General features: G+C 45.2%; 2 protein-coding genes across 4 annotated transcripts in view; both read left to right on the forward strand.

Annotated features, from left to right (window-relative positions):
• GPATCH1 (G-patch domain containing 1) overlaps window positions 1-15624 on the forward strand; it is a 45848-nt gene extending 30224 nt beyond the window's left edge. For all 3 annotated transcript variants that reach the window (XM_054511346.2, XM_045891218.3, XM_064581610.1), the window contains exons 16-20: window positions 6095-6311; window positions 7710-7817; window positions 10082-10179; window positions 11491-11639; window positions 15344-15624. In XM_054511346.2, the coding sequence (XP_054367321.1) occupies window positions 6095-6311; window positions 7710-7817; window positions 10082-10179; window positions 11491-11639; window positions 15344-15374 (603 nt within the window). In that variant the 3' untranslated portion in view covers window positions 15375-15624. The remainder of the gene's footprint in view (window positions 1-6094; window positions 6312-7709; window positions 7818-10081; window positions 10180-11490; window positions 11640-15343) is intronic.
• A 130-nt stretch (window positions 15625-15754) lies between these two features.
• Window positions 15755-22015, forward strand: part of WDR88 (WD repeat domain 88) — a 46557-nt gene continuing 40296 nt past the window's right edge. The window contains exon 1 of the mRNA XM_045892137.3: window positions 15755-17185. Coding sequence (XP_045748093.1) covers window positions 16874-17185 — 312 coding nt within the window. The 5' untranslated portion in view covers window positions 15755-16873. The remainder of the gene's footprint in view (window positions 17186-22015) is intronic.

Here is a 22015-nt window from a genome sequence, read left to right on the forward strand (position 1 = left end):
CTTTTGTGGAGAATATAAACAAAATATACACTGTGTTTTTAAAGAATTACTGCTTTAATAGTTAAAACTTGAATTTAATAAAAAGTTAGTTTTATTTATAATAGCCTCATTTTTAAATGAACATGCATTAAAAGGTATAGTTCAGTGAGTTTTTATACATACATAGATTTGTGGAGGGGCGCCTGGGTGGCTCAGTCGGTAAAGCATCTGCCTTTGGCTCAGGTCATGATCCCAGGGTCCTGGGATTGAGCCCCACATTGAGCTCTCTGCTCAGCGGGGAGCCTGCTTCTCCCTCTCCCTTTGCCTGCCGCTCCCCCTGCTTCTGTGCTCTCTCTCTCTGTCAAATAAATAAATAAATAAAAATCTTAAAAAAAAAAAAAGATTTGTGGAACCACCACCACAATCAGGATGCAAGATGGTACTATCACCCCAAAAAACTCCCTCCTGCTCTCATACCTCCGCCTCCTGCAAAGGCCTACCAATCATTGATCTATTCTTTGTCTCTATAGTTTTGTTCTTTCCAAAATATTATATAAATGGAATCAGACAATATACATATATAACTTTTTGAGACTGGGTTCTTCCACTCAGTATCAAACCTGTGAGATTCATCAGTAATGTATTATCAATAGTTCATTCCTTTTTATTGCTAAATAATATTTTGTTGTGTGGGTGAGCCACAGTTTGTTGGTCATTCACCCTTTAAGGACGTATGGTTGTTTCTGGCTTTTGGCTCTCATAAATAAAGCTGCTAATGACATTCATGTGCAGAGTTTTGTGTGAATATAAGTTTTCATTTCTCTAGGGTAAATACCCAATAGTGGGATTGCTGGGTAATATATACATGTAGATTTAACTTTGTAAGAAACTGCCAAACTTTATACCAAAGTGCTTGCTTTGTGTATTTTGAAACTCTCTTGTTAGGTGCATACACATTGAGTATTGTTTTATCTTTTTGCTGAATCAAACCTTTTATCATTAGGTAATATTACTCTTTATTTCTGGCAATTTGCACAGTATGTATTTTTTCATCTTTTTACTTTTAGCCTATTTATTTCATTGTGTTTAAAGTGGATTTTTGATAAAAAGTATGTCATTGTGTGTCCTTTTTTAATAATACATTTAGATAATCTGTATGTTTTACTTTGTGTGTTTTAGCCATTAGCATTCAATGTAATTTGTTGATATATTTGGATTTAGGTCTACAGTTTTGTTTTCTGTCTGTTCCCACTCTTTTTTTGTTGCTCTCTTTCTCCTTTCTTACTTTCTTTTGTATTATTTGAATAATTACCAGTATACTATTTTTAATTTATCTATTACATTTTTAACTCTATTTTTTTAATGATTGCTCTACAATATGCATGTTTAGTTTTTCACAGTTTACTTAGAATTGATATTGTACCATCCTAAGAGGAATGTGGAATCTTTACCTCTCTCTAGGTCCCTTCACTCTACTGGCTTTATAATGTCGCCTTATGTATTACGTGCACACACACTAAAAACCTCATAAGAGTTTTTTAATTTTTGCTTTCAGTTGTTATACATGTTTAAAGAACTGATGAGCTGATAATTTGTTTTATTTACTTAGATATTTACCATTGCTGTTGCAATGGTAACAGCTTTCTCTCCTATCAGTTCCTCTGTTTGAGGAACTCCCTGTATTGAGCATTTCTTTTAGAGCAGGTGCAACAAGTTCTTCTCTTAATTTTTCCTTCGTCTGAGAATGTTCATGTTTTATCTTCATTCCTGAAGGATGTTTTTGCTGGATATAGAATTCTGGGTCAACAGGTGTTTCCTTTTAGCCCTTTTAAGAATGTTGTGCCACTTTCCTCTGGCCTTCCTGATTGCCGATAAGAAATCTAGTGGTTCAGCTTGTCGTTCCTTTCCTTAGGATGATGTGACTTTTCCTCTGGCTGATCTCAAGATTTTCACTTCATCTTTGGTTTTTTCCTGTTTGACTATGATGTGTCTGAGTGTGGATTTCTTTGAGATTCTTTTGTTTGGGGTTTGCTGAGCTTCCTGAATCTTGTCTTTCACCAAATCTGGGACATTTTCAGCCATTATTTTTTCAAATATATTTTCTGCTCCACACTCTCACACCTCTCCTGGGACTCTGGTGACATAAACGTTAGACCTTTTGATATTGTCCCGCAATTCTCTTTTCAATCTGTTTTCCCTCTCTGTTCAAATCAGATAATTTCTATTGATCTGTCATCAAGTTCACTGACTCTTCTGTCATCTCCATTCTGCTAGAGAACCCATCCAGCGAATTTCTTATTTTGGTTATTGTATTTTTCATTTCTAAAGTTCTCATTTGGTTCATCTTTATATCTTTTATTTCTTTGCTGAGACCCTTTTATCTTTCTATCTGTTTAACCTTATTCTTGAACCACGTAATAGTGGCTTTAAAGTCTGCCACATAATTCTAACACTTTTGTCATTTGGGGTTAGTATCTATTGGTTGTCTTTTGCAAGTTGAGTTTTTCCTGGTTGGTTGTATACCAAGTAATTTTGGATTACATCCTCGACATTTTGGATATTATGTTATGAGACCTTAGGTGTTGTTTAAATCACAGGGAGAATGGGGAAGTTTTGTTTTGTTTTGTTTTAGCAGACAGCAGACCTAATTAGGTTCAGGCTACATCCCCGTTCCAGCCCACCTGAGTTCAAATGTCATTCCAGTTTTCAGAGTCTTTATAGTGCTATTCAGATCTTTCCTGCGGGTGTACTTCCCAGTGGCTGGTCTGGGACCTGGCTGGTAGTTAATCCCCTAGATCTGTTATCAAAACCTTTGGTTTGCTTTTTAGAGTCAGATTTACCCTTGCACAGCTCAGAGGTGAGCCAGGAGCTCACAAACGTTCTGTAGGATCACTCTCTTGAGCTCCTCATCATGATCTTCCTGATGCTGTCTGACTTTCAGGCTCCCTGTCACACCCTCCATTCAGAAGGCTGGCACTTAGTTTCCCTGCTCTGGGTTGCACTTCCTATGACTTTATCTGTGGCTGGAGTTAGGTGGCAAGAGGGCAAGAAGGGGGAAAAAGCAGTAGGATTTGCTTCAGATTGTTGAGATCACAGCTTCTCTGGTCAGAGAAAAGGGTTCCCATCCGTCAAAGCCTGGCAGCTGCTGCCACCATGGATTTGGAACCTCTCCATGAGGTTTCTACTGTTATTATTTATTTATTTATTTTTTAAAGATTTTTATTTATTTATTATTTGACAGAGAGAGAGTGAGAGAGGGAACACAAGCAGGGGGAGTGGGAGAGGGAGAAGCGGGCTTCCCGCTGAGCGGGGAGCCCGACGTGGAACTCGATCCCAGGACCCTGGGATCATGACCTAAGCCGAAGGCAGATGCTTAATGACTGAGCCACCCAGGCGCCCCTCCACTGTTATTTTTTAAATGGCATAAAACCTTACTCAGGGATTCTGGCTCTGTGCTATGGTCACTGGGTTAGGACGACTTCTAGATTTTCCCAGAAATCATGTTGAGATAGTATTTAGATAATTTTGCCTGGAAAAATCTTAGTTCTTGCTTTTTCACTTATTAGTCAGGTGACCTTAGGAATCTCGCTTCTATTCTCTGGGTTATTTAATTTCTTTCTTTGAAAACTTTTTCTGAGTTGGCATAGTATGAATGGCCAGAAGTGTCTGTGAACACGGATATGGGCCAGTTGCCATTCAGTTGCGGCCTGTGCACGTGATGCTGATATCTGTGGTTTGCCATAAAGACATCAGTTCACGACTTTTCTGGGGAATTGTTGCCATGAGTTCCTGTGCTTCCCTGTCGGCCTCTCTCCTGACTTCTTGTATAATTTTTTAAAAAGATTTTATTTATTTATTTGAGAGAGAGAGCAGGAGCGGGGGAAGCGGCAGAGGGAGAAGCAACAGCAGACTCGCTGCTGAACAGGGAGCCCTACTCAGGGCTCGATCCCAGAATCCTGAGATCATGACCTGAGCTGAAGGCAGACTCCTTCTTGTATAATTTTGAACAATTTTGAAGCAGTGGCAGAAGTTTAAATATAATTTAGATACTTTTGTTCCCTGAACCACTTGAGCATAAATTGCCAACCAGGTGCCCGGCTCTGCTGTGTTTCCTTCAAGGAAGGGTGTTCCCCTGTAGAAACGAAGTACATCCATCAAGGTCTGGGAATCAGCACTGATGCATTCCTGCTGTGTCTAATCCTTGGACCCATTCAAGTTCCACCAGTTGTCCTAATAATGACCTTTATGGCAGAAAATGCAGCTCGGGGTCACTCACTGCATTTAGTATCAGAGCCCCTTTAGACTCGTTCAGTCTGGTACAATTCCTGTCTTTCAGGATCTTGAGGCTTAAAGATTACAGGCCAGTATTCTGTAGAGTGTCCTCAGTTTGGGCCTCTCTGATGTTTCCTCAGGATTAGATTCAGCTTCTGACCTTTGGGCAGGGGGCTACGGCTGGGCTTGCACTGCATGCTGTCAGGCGGTGCATGGCATCCACTTGTCCCGTTGCTGGTTTCACTTTGGTCACTTGAGTAAGGTGGTATCTGCCAGTCTTTATGTTGTGAAGTTAGTTTTTTTGCCCTCTGTACTTAATAAGTACTTTTATTTATTAATTACTAATTTTTACTTAATTATTTTATTTTTTTATTTATTTTTTAAAGATTTTATTTATTTATTTGACAGAGAGATAGCGAGAGCAGGAACACAAGCAGGGGAGTGGGAGAGGGAGAAGCAGGCTTCCCGCGGAGCAGGGAGCCCAGTGCGGGGCTCAATCCCAGGACCCCGGGATCATGACCTGAGCCGAAGGCAGACGCTTAAAGACTGAGCCACCCAGGTGCCCCATACTTAATTATTTTAATGAGTATCGAGGAGCTCTGAAATATATACATATTTTGTTCCTCATCAAACTGTGGACCCATGGTTTCCTGTTTTATTTAAGGGCTAACTCAGTACTATCCTTATTTATTTTAATGTTCAAATGGTCTTAGTTTGGCTGGCTGGAGCTCCTTCAGGAGGTTGGCTTCTGTGTTTTTTTGGGATGTTCCTCTTACTCTGTAAGCTTGTCTTTGTTCTCTGGGCACAGTGATGTCCGGGCATATCTTTGTGTTTATTCAGCCCCAGCTCTGGAATCAGTCCTTTCTCCAAGGTGCCCCAGTTATTTTTAGTAGGGAATGGTGTACTTTTCTTCTTTAATTTTTTTCTGTGAAGAGAGTTTATTTTAAAACTACAAATGTCACTGTCTTGTACCAGTTTTCCTCCTGTGGGTATTTGTAACTCTGCTCCAGAAACTGGATGTGATAGGGTATGGGGAGTGATCCCGCTGAGAGTGAGGAGAACCAGTGGTAGAGTCCAGACCCACCCCCTTGGCACGAATTCGCACCATGAGTGCATCCTCGTGTCTCTGACCTGGGTTCTTCAGGGGTACAGTGGAAGGACCGGAGTGGATTCTGATCAAGGCCAGTCCCGGGGCTCTGTGTCTCATCACGGCTGTTTGCACTTAGCACATCAGATTACCCCACGCCCGTCTGGGGAGAAGCTGCTGGTGGGGAGGAGTCGTGTCTTCTTCATGCCTTTGCTCCTTGTTTATTTAATTGAGTTTGTACAAAGTTACTGCCTGTCTGTTTGGCGAATCTGACTGTCCACAGCTGGGCTTCTTGTAGGAATAGCGATGTGTAGTTGCAAAGGGAAGTTCCTTGACTGTGGAAGCCACATGCTCCCCGCGCCCTCCCCTCCGTGCGGAGCCCCGGTTTTCTCGGCAGCATTTTATCTGAGTAGCCTGCCTTCATTAACCTCTCAATAGACTCTTGAAAACAGGACAGAGGCACTGTGCTAGTTGTCACTGCATTTTTGTGGGTCCTTTGCCATTCTGATGAATGACCCATCTCCAGGAGAATCTTTGGCTGCTTCTACCAGTTGGCTCGTTCTGCAGTGGTTGAATCAGAAACATCAGAAAAATAAATGCCATGTGAGCGGTCATTGTTTAGCTAGGCAGCTTGTGGGTGGGGAACCCATGTACCTGAGCATAAACCTGTGTGTGTCTCTGTTTGTCTTTCTAGAAGGTCTGGCTCCCCTCACCTTTACTTCTTCATTCCTGACTCTTATTTCATTGTTAATACAGAATATAAGCAAAGGTGCAGATTCACAGCCTGAAGGAGAAGGCAGCCGTCCATCCATGGACTTATTTAAGGCCATCTTTGCCAGCTCATCCGATGAGAAGTCCTCATCCTCTGAGGATGAGCAAGGTGACAGCGAGGATGATCAGGCAGGTCCTGGGGAGGCTGACTTCAAAAGCTCCCAAGAGACTGACTCGGTGGAAACCTCATCTGTGGCACGCGGTACGTGGATACTTTAGATTTGGGGATCTAAAGAAGAAAATGAGGATGTCTATAGAGAAGCTGCTTCTTTGTTTAGTGTACAGTTCTTTTTTTTTTTTAATTTAAGTTCAGTTAGCCAACATATAGTACATCATTAGTCTCAGAAGTAGCGTTAACAATTTCTCAGTTGCGTGTAACACCCAGTGCTCATCACATCACGTTAGTGTGCAGTTCTAACCCAGGATAATTAGCAAGCAATGATGTTTTAATCTTTTACATTTTTAATTGTGGCATCAGATATAAATTTCTGGTGTATTTTTAGGATAGCTGTGTTTGATAATATTGATTTTCCTTACCCTAGTTGAGAAGAATTTAAAACTAGTAAAATTTTTGTTTAAAAAATAGATTTTTTTTTTTTGACCTGGTTGATGATGAGGTGCTAGGATTATTGGCAGCATTTGGTCCTGAGGAATACAGGGGCTCTTCCCCGAGCCGCGAGTTTTGGCACAGAAAAGGAGGCCCTTTGGCGCTTGCAAGGGTCAGGCTTTTCAGATGCTTGGGTGGGTGGACAGAATTCTCCATCTCAGCCTTTGGGTGGTCTGTAATCCCTGTCAGTCTGTGGTGGACTTGGGTATAATATTTTTAGTGTCTTTAACCAAAAAGTTGCAAAGAGATATAAAATATTGTTTAGTCTTAGGTGATTCACAAATGCCTATTTCCTATTTCTGTGGGGGAAAAAAGCCACCCAACTTATTTTTTATTTCAAAGTGATATATACTTGAGTTGTTAAAGTTTAAAAATATAGAAATGTAGAAAGCTTAAGTCCCTTGGAATCCCACTTCCCTGAGATAAACATTGTTAATACTTTGATGCATATTTTTCCATACTTTTTGCATTTTTCTTTCCACTCTCTGAAAACATATTACTCTGTTTAAAAAACGAGATTATTACTATGAATATGGTAATTTGTTTATATTCAGCTTTTCCCCTCTTTGATAATTTATTTAGAGTGAAATTAAACTTTCTGAGCTGGGACATAGTCTTAGATCCCCGTTGGTAAGTTTTTCTTCTTCTCAGAGGATATCTTTCCTTGAGGACATCTTTCAACCCTTCAGGTCTCAGTGAGGTGATCCCGAGCACGTGCTATACCCACCCTGTGTTGCAGCCCCTAGTACACTTGGTTGCAGGTGGCCTGTGTGACTGACTTCCCAGCTCAGATGTCCACGAGGTTGGAGGTCAGGTTTACATGCTCACTGCTGTATCCTTAGCGCCTGGCGTGAGCTAGTTAAGCAAAGTGGTGAAGAAAAGCACGCATTATCTGGTGGCAACAGGTATTAATTGAAGAATCAAACACATTAGTATTAGTATAATATTATTTACTATTAATATAAATAGAATTAATACCCTGGTGTTTTTCAGCTAGCGAGCCGGCACCCCAGGAGCCTGCACCTTCCTTCCCGATACAAAAGCTGCAGATAGATGAAAGAGAACCCTTCGGCCCACGGCTGCCTCCGGTCTTCTGCCCCAGTGAGTTGAGAGCTCCTTGGTTCACCCATTTGTATCAGCACCAGTGTCTCCCCTGAGCTGTGACAACTCTAACCGTGTTATCACCTCTACCTGTCTAATCCAACACGAGGCCAACCACATACATACAGTTGACCCTGAGCAAGGCAGGATTTAGGGGCGCCAACACCATGCACAGTCGAAAATCTGCATATAACTTTTGACTCCCCCCAAAACTTAATTACTAATAGCCTACTGTGGACCAGATTCCTTACTCATCACATACACAATTGGTTAACACTTCTTATGTATGTTATATGTATTAAGTACTGTATTCTTACAGTAAAGTAAGCTAAAGAGAAAAGCAAATGTTAAGAAAATCACAAGGAAGAGAAAATACATGTACAGTACTGTGCTTACTGAAAAAAATTCACACATAGTGGCTCTGTGTAGACTCGTGTTGTTCAGGGTTCACTGTATATACATCTGTTTCTGGTTTATTTGTTCTTAGCCCCATTTTGAATCTCACCGCTTCCACAGAGTGCCTAAATAATGATAGTTGTTGCTTTATAGCCTCCAAGACCTTGCAACTCTTTTTCTTTCTAACACTCAGATACGTACAGTAGAGTCCTGAGCGTCTCAGATGTCACTTCGAGAAATAAAAAAAAGTAAAAATCTAGGACACAGAGATGGGTGAGGAATTGCAGGGATAAAGGTATTCAGAGACTTTTTTATAGTTTGGCTAATGTAGCAAATAAAGTAAAAGTAGTTCTTTCAGAAGTAAACACAGTCCATCCTCCTCCCCCAGTATCAGTCAACAACGTCTTAAAACTGACATCTCGTTAAAATGTTTAGACTGGCCTATCCTCTCCTTGAAGGCCAGGTTAGCAAACATCTGATAACCTGGCCCAGGTATATAGATGACATAATTCTATTATTTACTTTATAGTTTCCTATAGCACCCACATATAAATATTGTTTTAGTTAGTAAAGCCAGTCTTCAAAGAGGTGATAAAAAAAGTGTGAGGTTTTGAAAAATTGCAGTGAATGTATTTCTGATTTGCTTTAGTTATTCAGATCTTCAGCTTAAAATAAGTGTTTCAACATCTAAAAGCTAAGTTATTTATGCCCATTTCTCAGACCATCTTTGATAGCCTTAATTTTGTCTATGGGTTATCAAGGGGAAATGGTTTTTCAAAAACGAGCATTAAAAAAAAAAGTTTGGGGAGGTCAGATTTTAAAATACCTGACCAAACAATGGGACTGGAGAGTTACAGGCACCTGCTCCCTGGGTTTGGAAATATCCATGCTTCTGAAACACCTCTCCCTTAGGTGGAAAAAGCTGATGATCTACCCTGCTTCTACTGTTGTTAATTTTTGCTGATTTGGTTATCTGGAAATTAATGCCCTATGAAAACATTTTGTTCAGCATTTGGAGGTGGAGAATTCAGGCATATGCCACTTGTTTGGTCATTTTTAATGACAACATACATTGTGTTTTTTTTTTTTTTTTTTTTTTAAAGATTTTATTTATTTATTTGAGACAGAGAGAATGAGAGAGAGAGAGCACATGAGAGGGGTGAGGGTCAGAGGGAGAAGCAGGCTCCCCACCGAGCAGGGATCCCGATGCGGGACTCGATCCCGGGACTCCAGGATCATGACCTGAGCCGAAAGCAGTCGCTTAACCAACTGAGCCACCCAGGCGCCCCATTGTGTTGTTTTGATGCTAGTTTTCTAGGGCTTCAGTTTATAAGACAAATTCACATATAATGTGCTTTCATAAAGGGAGGAGTTGACATTTATGTGCCAGATTCTAGGCTATGGGATTCACGTGCCTGGTTCCATCCAGTCCTCTATGTCCCTGAGAGAACAGGGAGTCTAACTGTCTCTATTCATAGATGGGGAGACTGAGGCTTGGAGAAGTAGAGCAATGAACCCCTGCTGGCAACCTCAGCTGAGGTTCAGACTCTGTCTCTGAGCTTGCCCGAGGATATTAAATTGCAAAAGGCTTGTGCAGTCTGGTCCACTTTTATCTTCATCTGACTCATCTAGCCAATAAGGCTGTGGCAAGATACTGGTTGGATCACACAGGTCGAGTATTGAGGTTTCTGGCAGTTTCTAAATATAGAGCTACCAGGTGACATGCTAATCCGTTTGTTTATCAGTGAGGCAGGGCAGGAGTTCTGCCCTAATGTTAAACATTCCACCTACGTCAATGTGTTCCCAGTTCAATAATTTAGTCTTTCTTTTCCCCAGCAGTTCACGTGTGCATTATGTTTGCGTTTCAGATGTTCGTCAGACACTTGAGGCACCTCACAAAGAGAAACATAAAAAAAACAAAGAAAAACACAAGACCAAGAAGGAGCACAGACGGAGGAAAGAGAAGGTGAGTACCTTCTGGGTGTCCCAGGACCGGATGCAGGCTCTGGTGTCCCTGCTTCTGTCCTGCAGACAAGCCCCGCCCCCCCCGGGGCATGTGGGCCTCTGCACACTTGGGCAGAAATGTTGACATTCATGTAAGCCTTCAATTTTCAAGAACTTTCAGACAGAATATTTTAATTATTCAGTTGTACTTAGAACAGTTTTTTTTGTGAACATTAAAAAGGCAAAAAAGGGGGCACCTGGGTGGCTCAGTTGTTGAGCGCCTGCCTTCGGCTCAGGTCATGATCCCAGGGTCCTGGGATCGAGCCCCCCATTGGGCTCCCTGCTCCACGGGAAGCCTGCTTCTCCCTCTCCCACTCCCCCTGCTTGTGTTCCTGCTCTCGCTGTGTCTCTCTCTGTCAAATAAATAAATAAAATCTTTAAAAAAAAAAAAAAAGGTAGGCAAAAAGGACATTGAAATACTTTAGAGTAATGGTTGAATATTAAATAATAGAATAGTATTAATTGGCTATTCATTCAATATTAGATGAAGATATTGTTTTGAACATTTTTTCTCCACGACGTGGTCATCATTACAAACAGAGATTTGGGTCCATAGCTTGCTACTTGAGGTAAGGGAAAGTTGAAGGAGTAGTGTGTGCTCCCACCCTGATACCCCTGATCCCATGATCCGTGTGTTTCCAGCGATGGCACAGGCTTTTAATTCGGTTAATGTGAGTGTTGGGTCCCAGAGTGCTCTGGGCAGTGGTGGAATGGATGACAAACAGCTCCATGATTGGCTACCTGACAGAAAGGATTCCTGAGCTTGGAAGATGATGAAAGTTCTGTTGTGGTGACAGGAGAAAAAATGTGCTGCCAGGTTGAAAACCAAATTCATTTGTTTCTTACCAATGTATCTGCTCTTCTCTGACCTTCTACTCGTTTCTTTGTTGTGCTTTTCCACCGTGCTTGTCATCCTGATAGGTAGTTGATCACATACGCCTAATGACATGGACCATTGAGGTCATGGGAGGTGGCAGGGGTCACCTGGGATAAGATGGGGGCTAAGTGGCAAGATGGCATGCTGCCCGCATCTGCCTGGTTCTGCTGTGTCTGCGCTGGAGGACCCGTTCTGAGTGTGCGGGGTGGAGAGTGCGCACAGCTGTGTGCCCTGGGCTGTCCCATAGGAGGCTCATTCCAAATGAGGTGTTTTGTCTTTGTTTTTGAATGACCCCAGCAACCAAATGCCTCCTTAGCCTGTCATCATAGGAATCAGGGAGGGAAACACCCATTTGTCTCCCCCCACAACCACCCTTGCCTCACTATTCTTTTTCAGAAAAAGAAGCACCGGAAGCACAAACACAAAGGCAAGCAAAAGAATAAAAAATCAGAGAAGAGTAGTAGTTCTGAGAATACGGACAGCAGCGACAGCCAGAGTGATGAAGAGGGGCCTGCAGACCTGTCACCCCAGGAACTGCTCAGAAGGTAGGGAGTGGGGTATGGTGGTTTTCAGAAACCCTCCAGAGGCTTGTTGGAATCTTGATGTAGTTGCTGAGAGGCAGATGTCAGAAATGATAAATTTGTATATTGACTAGGCTTTTTAGAAGTTCACTTTTTACTTACACAAGTAATATGTGAATATATTATCATTGTGAAAATTCAAACCTTACAGATAAAGCTTCAAGTGGTCCTCGAGCAGTTTCCCAAACCTCTCTCTCTAGCAACCTCTGCCGTCAGCTTCATGTATAACTTTCAAGACTTTTTTGTTCAGTCTTTCTCATAAACACATACACACACACACACAACATATGTACACACGTTTTGTTGCTGCACATTTTTAAAATAAATAATACAATTTTATGTAGCATAAATCTATGGACTATGAACATGTAGAATGAAGAAATACTGCCAAATTATTTCTGGAAGTGTCTGTATCCATTTTACCTTGTTACTACATCAATTACAAACAATTCAGAAATGTTTGCCAGCACGATGGGCCTTCGAAGAATGGCATCTCACTTTTAATTTGTATTTCTGGGACTAGTAATGAGGTTGAGTGGCTGGAGGACAGCCTTTGCCCATGTGCTCACTTCTGAGTAGCTTGCTCACATTCTTTGCACAGGGTTCTGTTTTCTGTTACGTTGTTTTACTTGTTTCAGTCAAGTAAGGTAGTATTTTGCTGATTTTTAGGAATTAAAAAAGGATAATTCTGGATATGAATCCCTTGTGGTTTAGTGTGTTACCTATCATGTGACTTTTAATTATCTTTGTTGTACAGAAGCTCTAATTTTTGGTGCCCTCAGTTTTACCAATGGTTGGGGGTGGTATGTTTTATAATTTTGTCTCCTAAAGGTCTTCCCTAACCCAAGAGTTTATATATGTTTATGAGCTATTCTGCTTTTATAGTTTTGTTTTTGTTTAATCTGTTTGGATTTTTTGGTTTTGTTTTTTGTGAACAGAGTGGGGTAGGCCTCTAGCTTACCTTTCTCCAAATGGATAGCTAGTTGTATTAGTCAGGGGAGTGAACTAGCTCCATGAAGCTCCCCACATCCCCACAGTGGAGCATAAAGAAAACCAGGGTACTGCCCTGCTGGCTCAGTCGGTAGAGCACGCGACTCTTGATCTCAGGGTTGTGAGTTTGAGCCCCACGTTGGGTGTAGAGAGTACTTAAAATAAATTAATATTTTAAATTAATTAAAATGAATAAATTAATTAATTAGAAAAAAGAAAAGAAAACCAAGAAAGGTACTCAGGACCCCAGTTTGTTCTGCTTCAGTGCACGGACCTCCTAGGAGGGGATGGGTGGAGGGTGGCATTGGGGGTGGTTGTGGTCCTGCCTGGATATCACGGTCTTCACTGCTGCATGGCCTGGTCACCACGGGGCTGGGAAAGGGAAGTCCAGCTGCGGGCTCAGGATGAAGGGGGAGAGGCGGGAGTGAGCACTCCATGTCAGCCCTATGCGCCGAACCGGCTCATTAAAGGTAGAGTAGCTTGGTCGTGTCCTCAGTCCCTGTGCGGGCCTGCTCCTCCATTCTCCACTCTGGTTTCTTTCTTTCTTTTTATTTATTTATTTTTTTGAGAAAGAGAGCGTGAGAGAGCATGAGCAGGGGGAGGAGCAGAGGGAGAGGGAGAAGCTGACTCCCCACTGAGCATGGACCCCAATGCAGGGCTCAATCCCAGGACCCCAGGATCATGACCTGAGCTGAAGGCAGACACTTAACCCACTGAGCCACTCAGGTGCTCCTCTTCTCTGGTTTCTTAGCCATTTGGTACTGTTCTGTCCACGCTGTTTTAATTACTCTGACCTCGTAAGCATATCTTGCCATCTGGAAATACAAGTGCCACCCATTATTCTTTTCCATTTACTTCTTCAGAATGGACAATACATTTCATGATTTCATGATTCAAAAATACAAAAGAGATGAGCATTTCAGTTTCATCCCGAGCCTCCTGAAGTGGCTGTGCCCACTCCTGTTTCCCTGTCCTCCTGCACACCAGTATGATGGGGGGGGCAGGGGAGGAGCACACCTCAGGCATGGCTCATATCATCCACATGCACCCCTGTGAGGCAGACACCTGGGCCCACCCCCGTCTTCATAGGTGGGACAGGGAAGTTAGGTCACGTGGCCAGGCCCACGGAACCTCACCAACACCTGAGGCCCTCACCCTTGAGCATTTGGGGCCATCTGATGAGTCATTCCTGCAGGGGAAGCCCATCAGTGCCCATCTGGAGGGCATGGTGGGAGGGCCGGAGCAGGGGCTTGCTGTGGGCACCGTGCAGCAGTCGGAAAACATGGGCACACAGCTCTGCACTGATTGGATCTAAAACTTACCATCAAGAGACCCAAGGCTGCAGAACAGTGTATACAGGTGGTGCTGTTGATATTAAAATGTTGTCCTCAGGCCTTTGGGTTTCCCTGCGTGCACACGCATGTACATCCTTGCCTAGGAAGAGGGCTGGAGGGGTTCTTACACCCCTGAGAGCATCTCTCTCCAAGGAAGGGAGGGGCAGAAGTGTGAAGTGCATTTATCTGACCCTTGTGGTTGCTACAGGTGTAGTCCCCACTGCTCCTCACCCCAAGCTCCTAGGTTCTCCCCTGGGAGCCTGGAGGGCCCTCCATCCTCTGTGTCTCGCTCCCCTCTGTGCATTGCCTGTCTGCACCCATCTTCTAGGAGGGGTGGCAGGAGGCTCACGACCACCGGGGCTCGTTTGCATTCCCAGCACCTGGCTTGGAGTGTCACTCTTGGTAAGGGCCCTGGTACTTCTCTTCTGGGACCGTGCAGTTTGGTTCTGGTGGAATCGCAGTCGGCTGCCTCCACCCCCTTCCCCCGAGACACCGGTCTACTTCCTGTTTCTATCAGTTTGTCTTGCCCATTCTAGAATTTCATAGACATAGAATCATATGGTTTAGTAAACGCTATAGTGCACACACATACTTATATGCGCACAGACCATAAGCTTCCAGCTGCGTGCATTATCGCTGCCTGATCAAGGGATACCCCAGCACCCCACAGCCACTCGTGTCTCCTCCCACTTAGCATGCCTGCCCCCATTCCCACAGGTAACCCCTCTGCTGGCCTCTGTCACCATTGATTAGTGCTTGGACTTGGAGAAGGACTCTCGCCTTGGCCACATGATTCTGGCAGCAGCAGCTGGCTCGCCCTCATTGCTGTGGAGTAACCCTTTATGGGACCACAGAGTATTCATCTCTTCCATTGTTGGGGACATCTGGTTTTCCACTTTGGGGCTGTTGAGCAAGGATCTAGAGGCAGTGTGGCCCAGCTCTACTCGATGAATGCCCTTGTGTCCGTGAAGCCGAGATTTAAGACTGTCAGCTTAGGAGCTTTTGGCCCTGGAACAAACATGTTTGTTTTGTTTTGTTTTCAGTTGCTTCCCAGCAGTCCTACATGAGATAGGTGAAACCAGGATTAGAACTTGCTTTTATAAACAGGTCCTAATATGAAGTGTGGGGTGTGAGTCTCCCTGTGTGTTCTGGGGGCAACAGAGAAGCATATTAAGAAGGCAGATTAAATGATGCTTTCATAGTTTGCGGTCATCCTCTGTGTTCTGTGGGTATACGTGTGCCACTGGGACTTGGGGAGGTCTGGCATGCTCGGCTCCCACGGAGATGTCTGGCTTTCCAGTTCTTACCTAATTGTCCTTCTTTCTCCTTTATTTCCTTTTCCAGGCTGAAAAGTCTTCCGCTAAGGAGGCAGTAATTGAATTCTACCCTGGCCTGTCCCAGTCCCAGGTCTCCTCCATGATGGAAGCTCATCGACTGCTCGCTTAATACATTGTACAGATTGTATTTATATGTAAATTCATGCTGTAAAATAATTTTTAAAACCTTGACATTTCAAAGCCTGCCTTGGAAGGTTGCAGAAATTGATTTCTATTTTTAACTTCAGTTAGTGTCAGAGGAAATAATTCAGACTGTACAGTTTAATTAAAATGGAATTTTTCTATTTTCTTCTTGATTTTTTATTTCCTGAAACTTTTAAAAAGAAATGAAAAGTGAAAGGTTTTCTCTGATTTTGCGCATGAAGAAAGCCGAGTCCAGATAAGCACAGTTGGACTTAATTAAGGACTTATAAGAGAGAAGGACGTGGTTGTTTCCCCATTCCTCAGGCACCGGGCTCCTGCCTCTCCTCGTGCATGGTGGTGGCCAGGAGCCCAATGGGCGGTCCAGTGCCAGGATCCTTGCAGGTGGCCTCAGCCTTTTAGGGTGGATGTCACCAAAGTGTCCCAGTCTCCGAGACCAAGCACCAGAGAGTGTGCACCCACAACCCAGGTCACACAGGCTCCAGGTCCTTGCCCTGCAGCCCTGGGTCCCCTCTCAGGAGCTGCCTCATCATCACTGATGAGACCTTGAGAAAAGTTGCAGGGGTTCAAAGTGACAGCATAGAAAGATCAGAAGGATTTCCAAAGTAGAAAGAAGGAAGAAAACCGCTTCTACTTCTACCATCCAGAGATGATAACCTTTAGTATTTGGGAATATCCACCTTTTTTTTTTTTTTTTTTAAGATTTTATTTATTAGAGAGAGAGCTACAGAGGGAGAGGGAGAAGCAGGCTCCCCGCTGAGCAGGGAGCCCGACTGGGGACTCATCCCAGGACCCTGGGATCAGGACCAGAGCGGAAGGCAGAGGCTTAACCAACTCAGCCACCCAAGCGACCCCCACCCAGTCTTTTTCTATCGGTGGGGCTGCTACCCGACTAGAGGTGACATTTGTTCTCTGTCATTGACATTGTGACAGATACTTCATGCTCTTATATATCGTGTGTCCCCACTCCCAACAGCTGCATCTGAATTCATCCAGGGCCCATTCTGTAAGTCAGTGACCATTTCTCTGTTGACAAGAGTGGGTTGGCCAGGAGCCCCTGCACAGGCAGAGGGCACACAGAAATCGTCCCGGGAGAGGGAGCCAGGAAGACCCAAAAGGAGGCTGCAGGGATGGGGCTGCTGGTTTCGCCCGCTTGGCCTCAGTTCTTTTGTGTCCAGGCTCAAGCCCCGTTTTCCTGGGAGTAAGCGCGCCCCACGTGGAGCGGAGGCAGGGAGATCGCAGCGCCGGAGGAGGGCACGTCAGTTCCCGGAATTGGCCGCAGGGCGCAGGCGCGCGGGGCCACCGTTCGCGGCGGGGCCCGGGTGCTGGGTGCCCGCCACCGTTCGCGGCCCGGCCCGGGTGCTGGGTGCCGGCCACCAGCAGGCCAGGCTCCGAGATGGCCTCCCAGGCGCCGTCCGCCCCCTGCTCCCCAGAATGCCTGGACGAGGACGGGAAGACAGTGTCCCAGCTGCATAGCGTGCAGCTGCCCTCGGTCCTCTCCAGCGACCTTGAGCAACTGTTCCATAAACTGCCCGGCACGGCTCTGATCAGGGCCTATGGCCGCTTCAAGCTGTCGACGTTGGAGGCACGCCAGGACGGGCTGCTGGCTCCCTGTGACCCGCTGGAGGTCAGCAGGGACTCGCCACCACCCCAGGAGCACCCGAAGCCTGAGAAGAAGTTCTGGGGCGACCAGGAAACCGTCTCCAAGGTCAGACTACGGGGGTGGGGTGAGGAACGCAGACTTGAACCCCGTACGTGGGGAGGTCGCAGTGAAAGGGCTAAGGAGAGCCGTGGGGAGCCACTTGGTTTTGCCAGCCCGCCCCTCCCCCCCGTGAAGCCCCTGGGCTGCTGTCTCTGGGAAAACAAGGCTGTCCTGGGGGAGGAGAGTGTTTCAAAGTGGGGGATCCTGACCCCACCCAGACTGTGATTTCTGGCCGAGCCTCCCAAACGTCCCCATGGTGACATCCCCAAGTGCATACCCCAGGGTCAGTGAAGGAGCCCTCCGTACCTATGAAACAGTTTGCTCCAGAAACAACAGAAAAACTAGAAGGATGAAAAGAAAAACAAAAAAACACAAAACAACGCCCCCCTCCCCCAAAAAACCCTATCAACACTACTTTGTTTTCTCTGTGATACTTGAGAGACGTTGCATTAAAACAAAGGCTGGTGACCAGGAGTAGGAAATAATCTGTGAACAGAGAGAATTCCTGGGGATGAAGAAGGATTTCCTAACCAAAATCCTCCATGGAGGCTTTAAAATCAGAGCAGAGAACTGAAGCAAAATTAGAATACAAAGCTCATGGGATACTCTGAGACCCAAAGAACAAATATAAAGGATCGATGACCGTGAGAGAAAAGGTAATGTGTGCCTGAGAGATCCAGAAGAGCCCATCTATACAGAGGAGGTGTTGGAGAGGAAGAGGAAGCAGGGGGAGGAAAGAAAGATAGAGAAGGAACCAGGGAAGACAGTCTCTCTGGGCTGAGGAAGACGGTGGTGCTCCCTTGGAAAGAGCCAGTCCAGTTCAGTGCAAGATTGCAGGCAAATATAGCCCATCTTTAGTGAATGCCTGAGTTGCAAGGGTAGGAGCAAGGTGTGCATACAGACCACGGATGGAAAAGCCTGCGATCAGCTTGAGATGCTTGACTTCCTGGCCAGCCCTCAGAACACCTGGGAGCAGAGCCCACAGCGAGGATTGCTGATTGGCTCTGTGATCTCTTCCAGAAAAGTGTGTGTCAGCGCTTTTAGTCATATCTATTCCGATTTTTTTTTAAGTAAAAAAAAATTTTTTTAAAGGTTTTATTTATTCATTTGAGACACAGAGATAGAGAGCATGAGCAGGGGGAGAAGCAGAGGGAGAGGGAGAAGCAGTTTCCCCACTGAGCCAGGAGCCCAACATGGGGCTCGATCCCAGAACCCTGGGATCATGACCTGAGCCGAAGGCTCAGCAGTTTCATGGGTACGGAGGGCTCCTTCACTGACCCTGGGGTATGCTTAACCATCTGAGCTACCCAGGCGCCCCTGATTTTTTTTAAAGTAAAATTAAAGGAGAGCACAGAAATTTTCAATAGAACATCCCCAAGATTCAAATTCAATAGATTTAAAATGTTCTGCTTTTTTTTAAATAGGTCTCCCTAGCATAGCAACCTTGTCCCCCCATTTCTTCTCTACAGAGGCAAAAAATGTTTCTAGTTTCTTCTGTAGTTTTACAGAGATAAATTATGCATTTCCCAGCACATACATGTATATATCCCCCCTTTTTTTTACACAAATGGAAGCATACCTTAGACCCCTTATGCACCTAGTTTTAAATTTTTTACTTAGCATATTTTAGAGAGCTTTTCATATCATAAAGAAGCAACTTCCTTGTTCTTTTTTACCGGTAGTATCCCACTGGCTGGCCATCTTCTGGTGACTTTAACCAGTCTCCTGTGGATGCACATTCAGGTGGCTTATGATTTTTTTTGACCTAAAGTTTTTATGACCCATGAAGATGACAGAAGTTGAGAAGGTCTGTAACTTCTCCCAGAGGAAAGTTTCTGACCTAAGAATTCTCTACCTGCCCAAACTGCTGATCCCCAACAAAGGCAACAGAAAGACATTTTCTTCAGACCTGCAAAGACTCAGAAATGATGCTTCTCTATGAGCACAAAGTTACTCAGGGGAGCACTCCAGCAAACAGAAAAAAAGAAAAAAAAAAAAAAATCTCCCTCTGCCCCCCCCCAGCTTTCTCCCTCGCTCTCTCAAATAAATAAATAAAATCTTAAAAAAAAATCCAAATGAAGCACTTCAGTAAAACAAAGAGCGGTTTAGAATAAACAGAGGGGACCAATGACTGAAAACAATACACTCTGGTTAACGTCGTTGTGTAGCTCAGTGAAAATGTTAACAAATGATCTTTTAAAATGAAGGTGCGGGCGCCTGGGTGGCTCAGTCGTTAAGCGGCTGCCTTCGGCTGGGGTCATGATCCCAGAGTCCTGGGATCGAGCCCCACATCGAGCCCCACATCGAGCCCCACATCGAGCCCCACATCGAGCCCCACATCGGGCTCCCTGCTCAGCGGGAAGCCTGCTTCTCCCTCTCCCATTCTCCCTGCTTGTGTTCCTGCTCTCACTGTCTCTGTCTCTGTCAAATAAATAAATAAATAAAATCTTAAAATAATAAATAAAAAATAAAATGAAGGTGCACAATGCAAAACTAATCATGTTCCAGATGATTTCATTGAAGTCTTTGAGATGGTTTGTTAAAGCACATTCTCAAGAGATAATGTTTCATTCCTGGTGTTTATTTAATGCACACTCACACAGGGATGTGTCACAATATTTTAAAAATAATTGGCTCAAGACCCCCCTTCCCCCCACACCAGTCTCGACCCGTGGCTTCCGGGCGCATTTAAGATGAAGTCCAGAGATCTGACCATGACTTTCCGGGCCATTTCGCAAATGGCTCATCTCGCTGTTGTCCCCCTTCCCTGTGACCTGCGGACATCCAGCTCGTACCGCCCCCGCCCCGGGAAGGGCGCCCCGCGGCCCAGGGCGCATGCGCAGCAGCCCGCTCACTTGCCTCTGGCCCTGAGCTGGCCCTGCGTGCTGGCTGTCGGGCCGCCGCGCACCACCTCCGCCGGCCGGCGGGGGCAGGAGCCTGTTCAGCCCCCGCCCCGCGCACGCGCACGGGGACTCTCGCTCCCCGCTTGGGGTCTTTGCCCCTCGGTTCCGGCCAGCCCTGCAGCACCTAGATCAAGGCCTGACGAGTCTATGACATATTTATTGATCAAGGGAAGGAACGCTATATATATATATATATATATATATATATATATATATATATATATATATATATATATATATATATATATATATATATAAAAGAACTGATTTTTGCTTGTTGTTTTTACAAAAATTGGACTGTCCTCTATATGCCATTTTTGTTAGTGCCTCCAAAGACGTCTCTGTGTATTTGGAACGTCTCTCCGCAGCGCCTCGGGGTCCCTTTCCCTAATGAACCCCAAAGTACTATGCCCAGAAAAAACTCGGAACGGGCGTCCCCAGAAAGGATGATGGGGTTGAGGGATACGCCCCCGCACCCCCCGTTCCTGCTGGTCTGTTTGGCCATAATTAAGCTCTGTTTTTGCCAGGCGAGAACAAAGACCAAGGAGTTTGGCCTGGAGACCGAGGCAGCTGCAGAATGGGGAGCTGGGGGCGTCTCGGGCACCCACGACAGAAGGGGTAGCGTCCCGGGGAGGCGGCTGGTTCCCCAGGGCTGCTGGATGCCCCGGGGCCCGCCGCCCGCCAGGCTTGCCTACCTCCCCTGGTGGCCGGGACCCCGGGCGGGGTGGCCGATTCCTTGTCCTACCTCTCCGCGCTCCCAGGAGGCGGAGAATGCCTCCTTCCCCGCATGCCCACACCCCTGCGCTCCCCCCCCACCCCCACGCAACCCCGGTCCTCACACCTCCCCTCATCCCTGTACCTACTGCTGAGCCTGCCTCACTCTAGCCTGGTCCCCCCATCCAGAGTCCCTGCACCTCTGCACTCCCTGGGGCAGTGCCCCAAACCCTGGTTGCTGTGTCCCGCATGCCCTCGCGTTCTTCACACTCCCACAGCAGGGCATCCCCACATCCCCGACACACACCCCAGCCTGACACACATCCCCTGCACGCCATAGGGGGGTGGGTGGGTGGGTGGGTAGTAGACCATTTCAGCCTTGCTCCTTCTATCCCCCTCCCTTTTAAAAGTATTGCTTTATTGAGGTGTAATTCACATATCATACAATTCACCCATATAAAGTCTGGGGTTTAGCGCATTCGCAGAGATCTGCAACTAGCGACACATCACTGTAGAACATTTCATCGTCTGGAAAAGAAGCCCCATATTCATTAGCAGTCAGTCCCCATTTCTCCTCAAGCGATCCTCCCAGCTCTAGCCAACCACTGATTTGGTCTGTCCCTATAAAGTTGCTTATTCTAGACCTTTCCTAGAAAGAGAATCAAACAGCATGTGGTCTTTTGTGACTGGCTCCTTTTCCTTAGTATAATGTTTTCGAGGTTCATCCATGTTGCAGGATGTACTAGTACTTCATTTATTTAAAAGTACATATATATGCATATAATAAATACATGTTATATGTATTATAAATAGACTTTAGAGCAGTTTTCGGTTCACAGCAAAGCTGAGCAGAAGATGGAGAGATTTCTTGTATATCCCCTACCTCCACACATGCATGGCCTTATTATCAACACGCTCCACTAAATTAAATATTTAAAACAATTGCTGATCCTACAAGGATACCCAAAGTCCTCAGTTTCACTCTGCGTGTTGTACATTGTATGGCTTTGGACAAATGTATACTGACAGTCATTATGTTATCATGCAGAGTAGTTGCATTGTCCTAAAAGTCCTCTGTGCTCTGCCTGTACTCTCTCCAAACCTCCCAACCCCTGGTAACCACTGATCTCTTTACTGTCTTTATAGTTTCCAGAATGCCATCTATCTGGATGCATACAGTATGTGGTCTTTTCAGACTGGCTTCTTTCACTGGTAATTT

Source organism: Mirounga angustirostris, unplaced genomic scaffold (genome assembly GCF_029215605.1).
Source record: "Mirounga angustirostris isolate CCGP_5_RB_7025 unplaced genomic scaffold, mMirAng1.0.hap1 SCAF_16, whole genome shotgun sequence".
NCBI lineage: Eukaryota > Metazoa > Chordata > Mammalia > Carnivora > Phocidae > Mirounga > Mirounga angustirostris.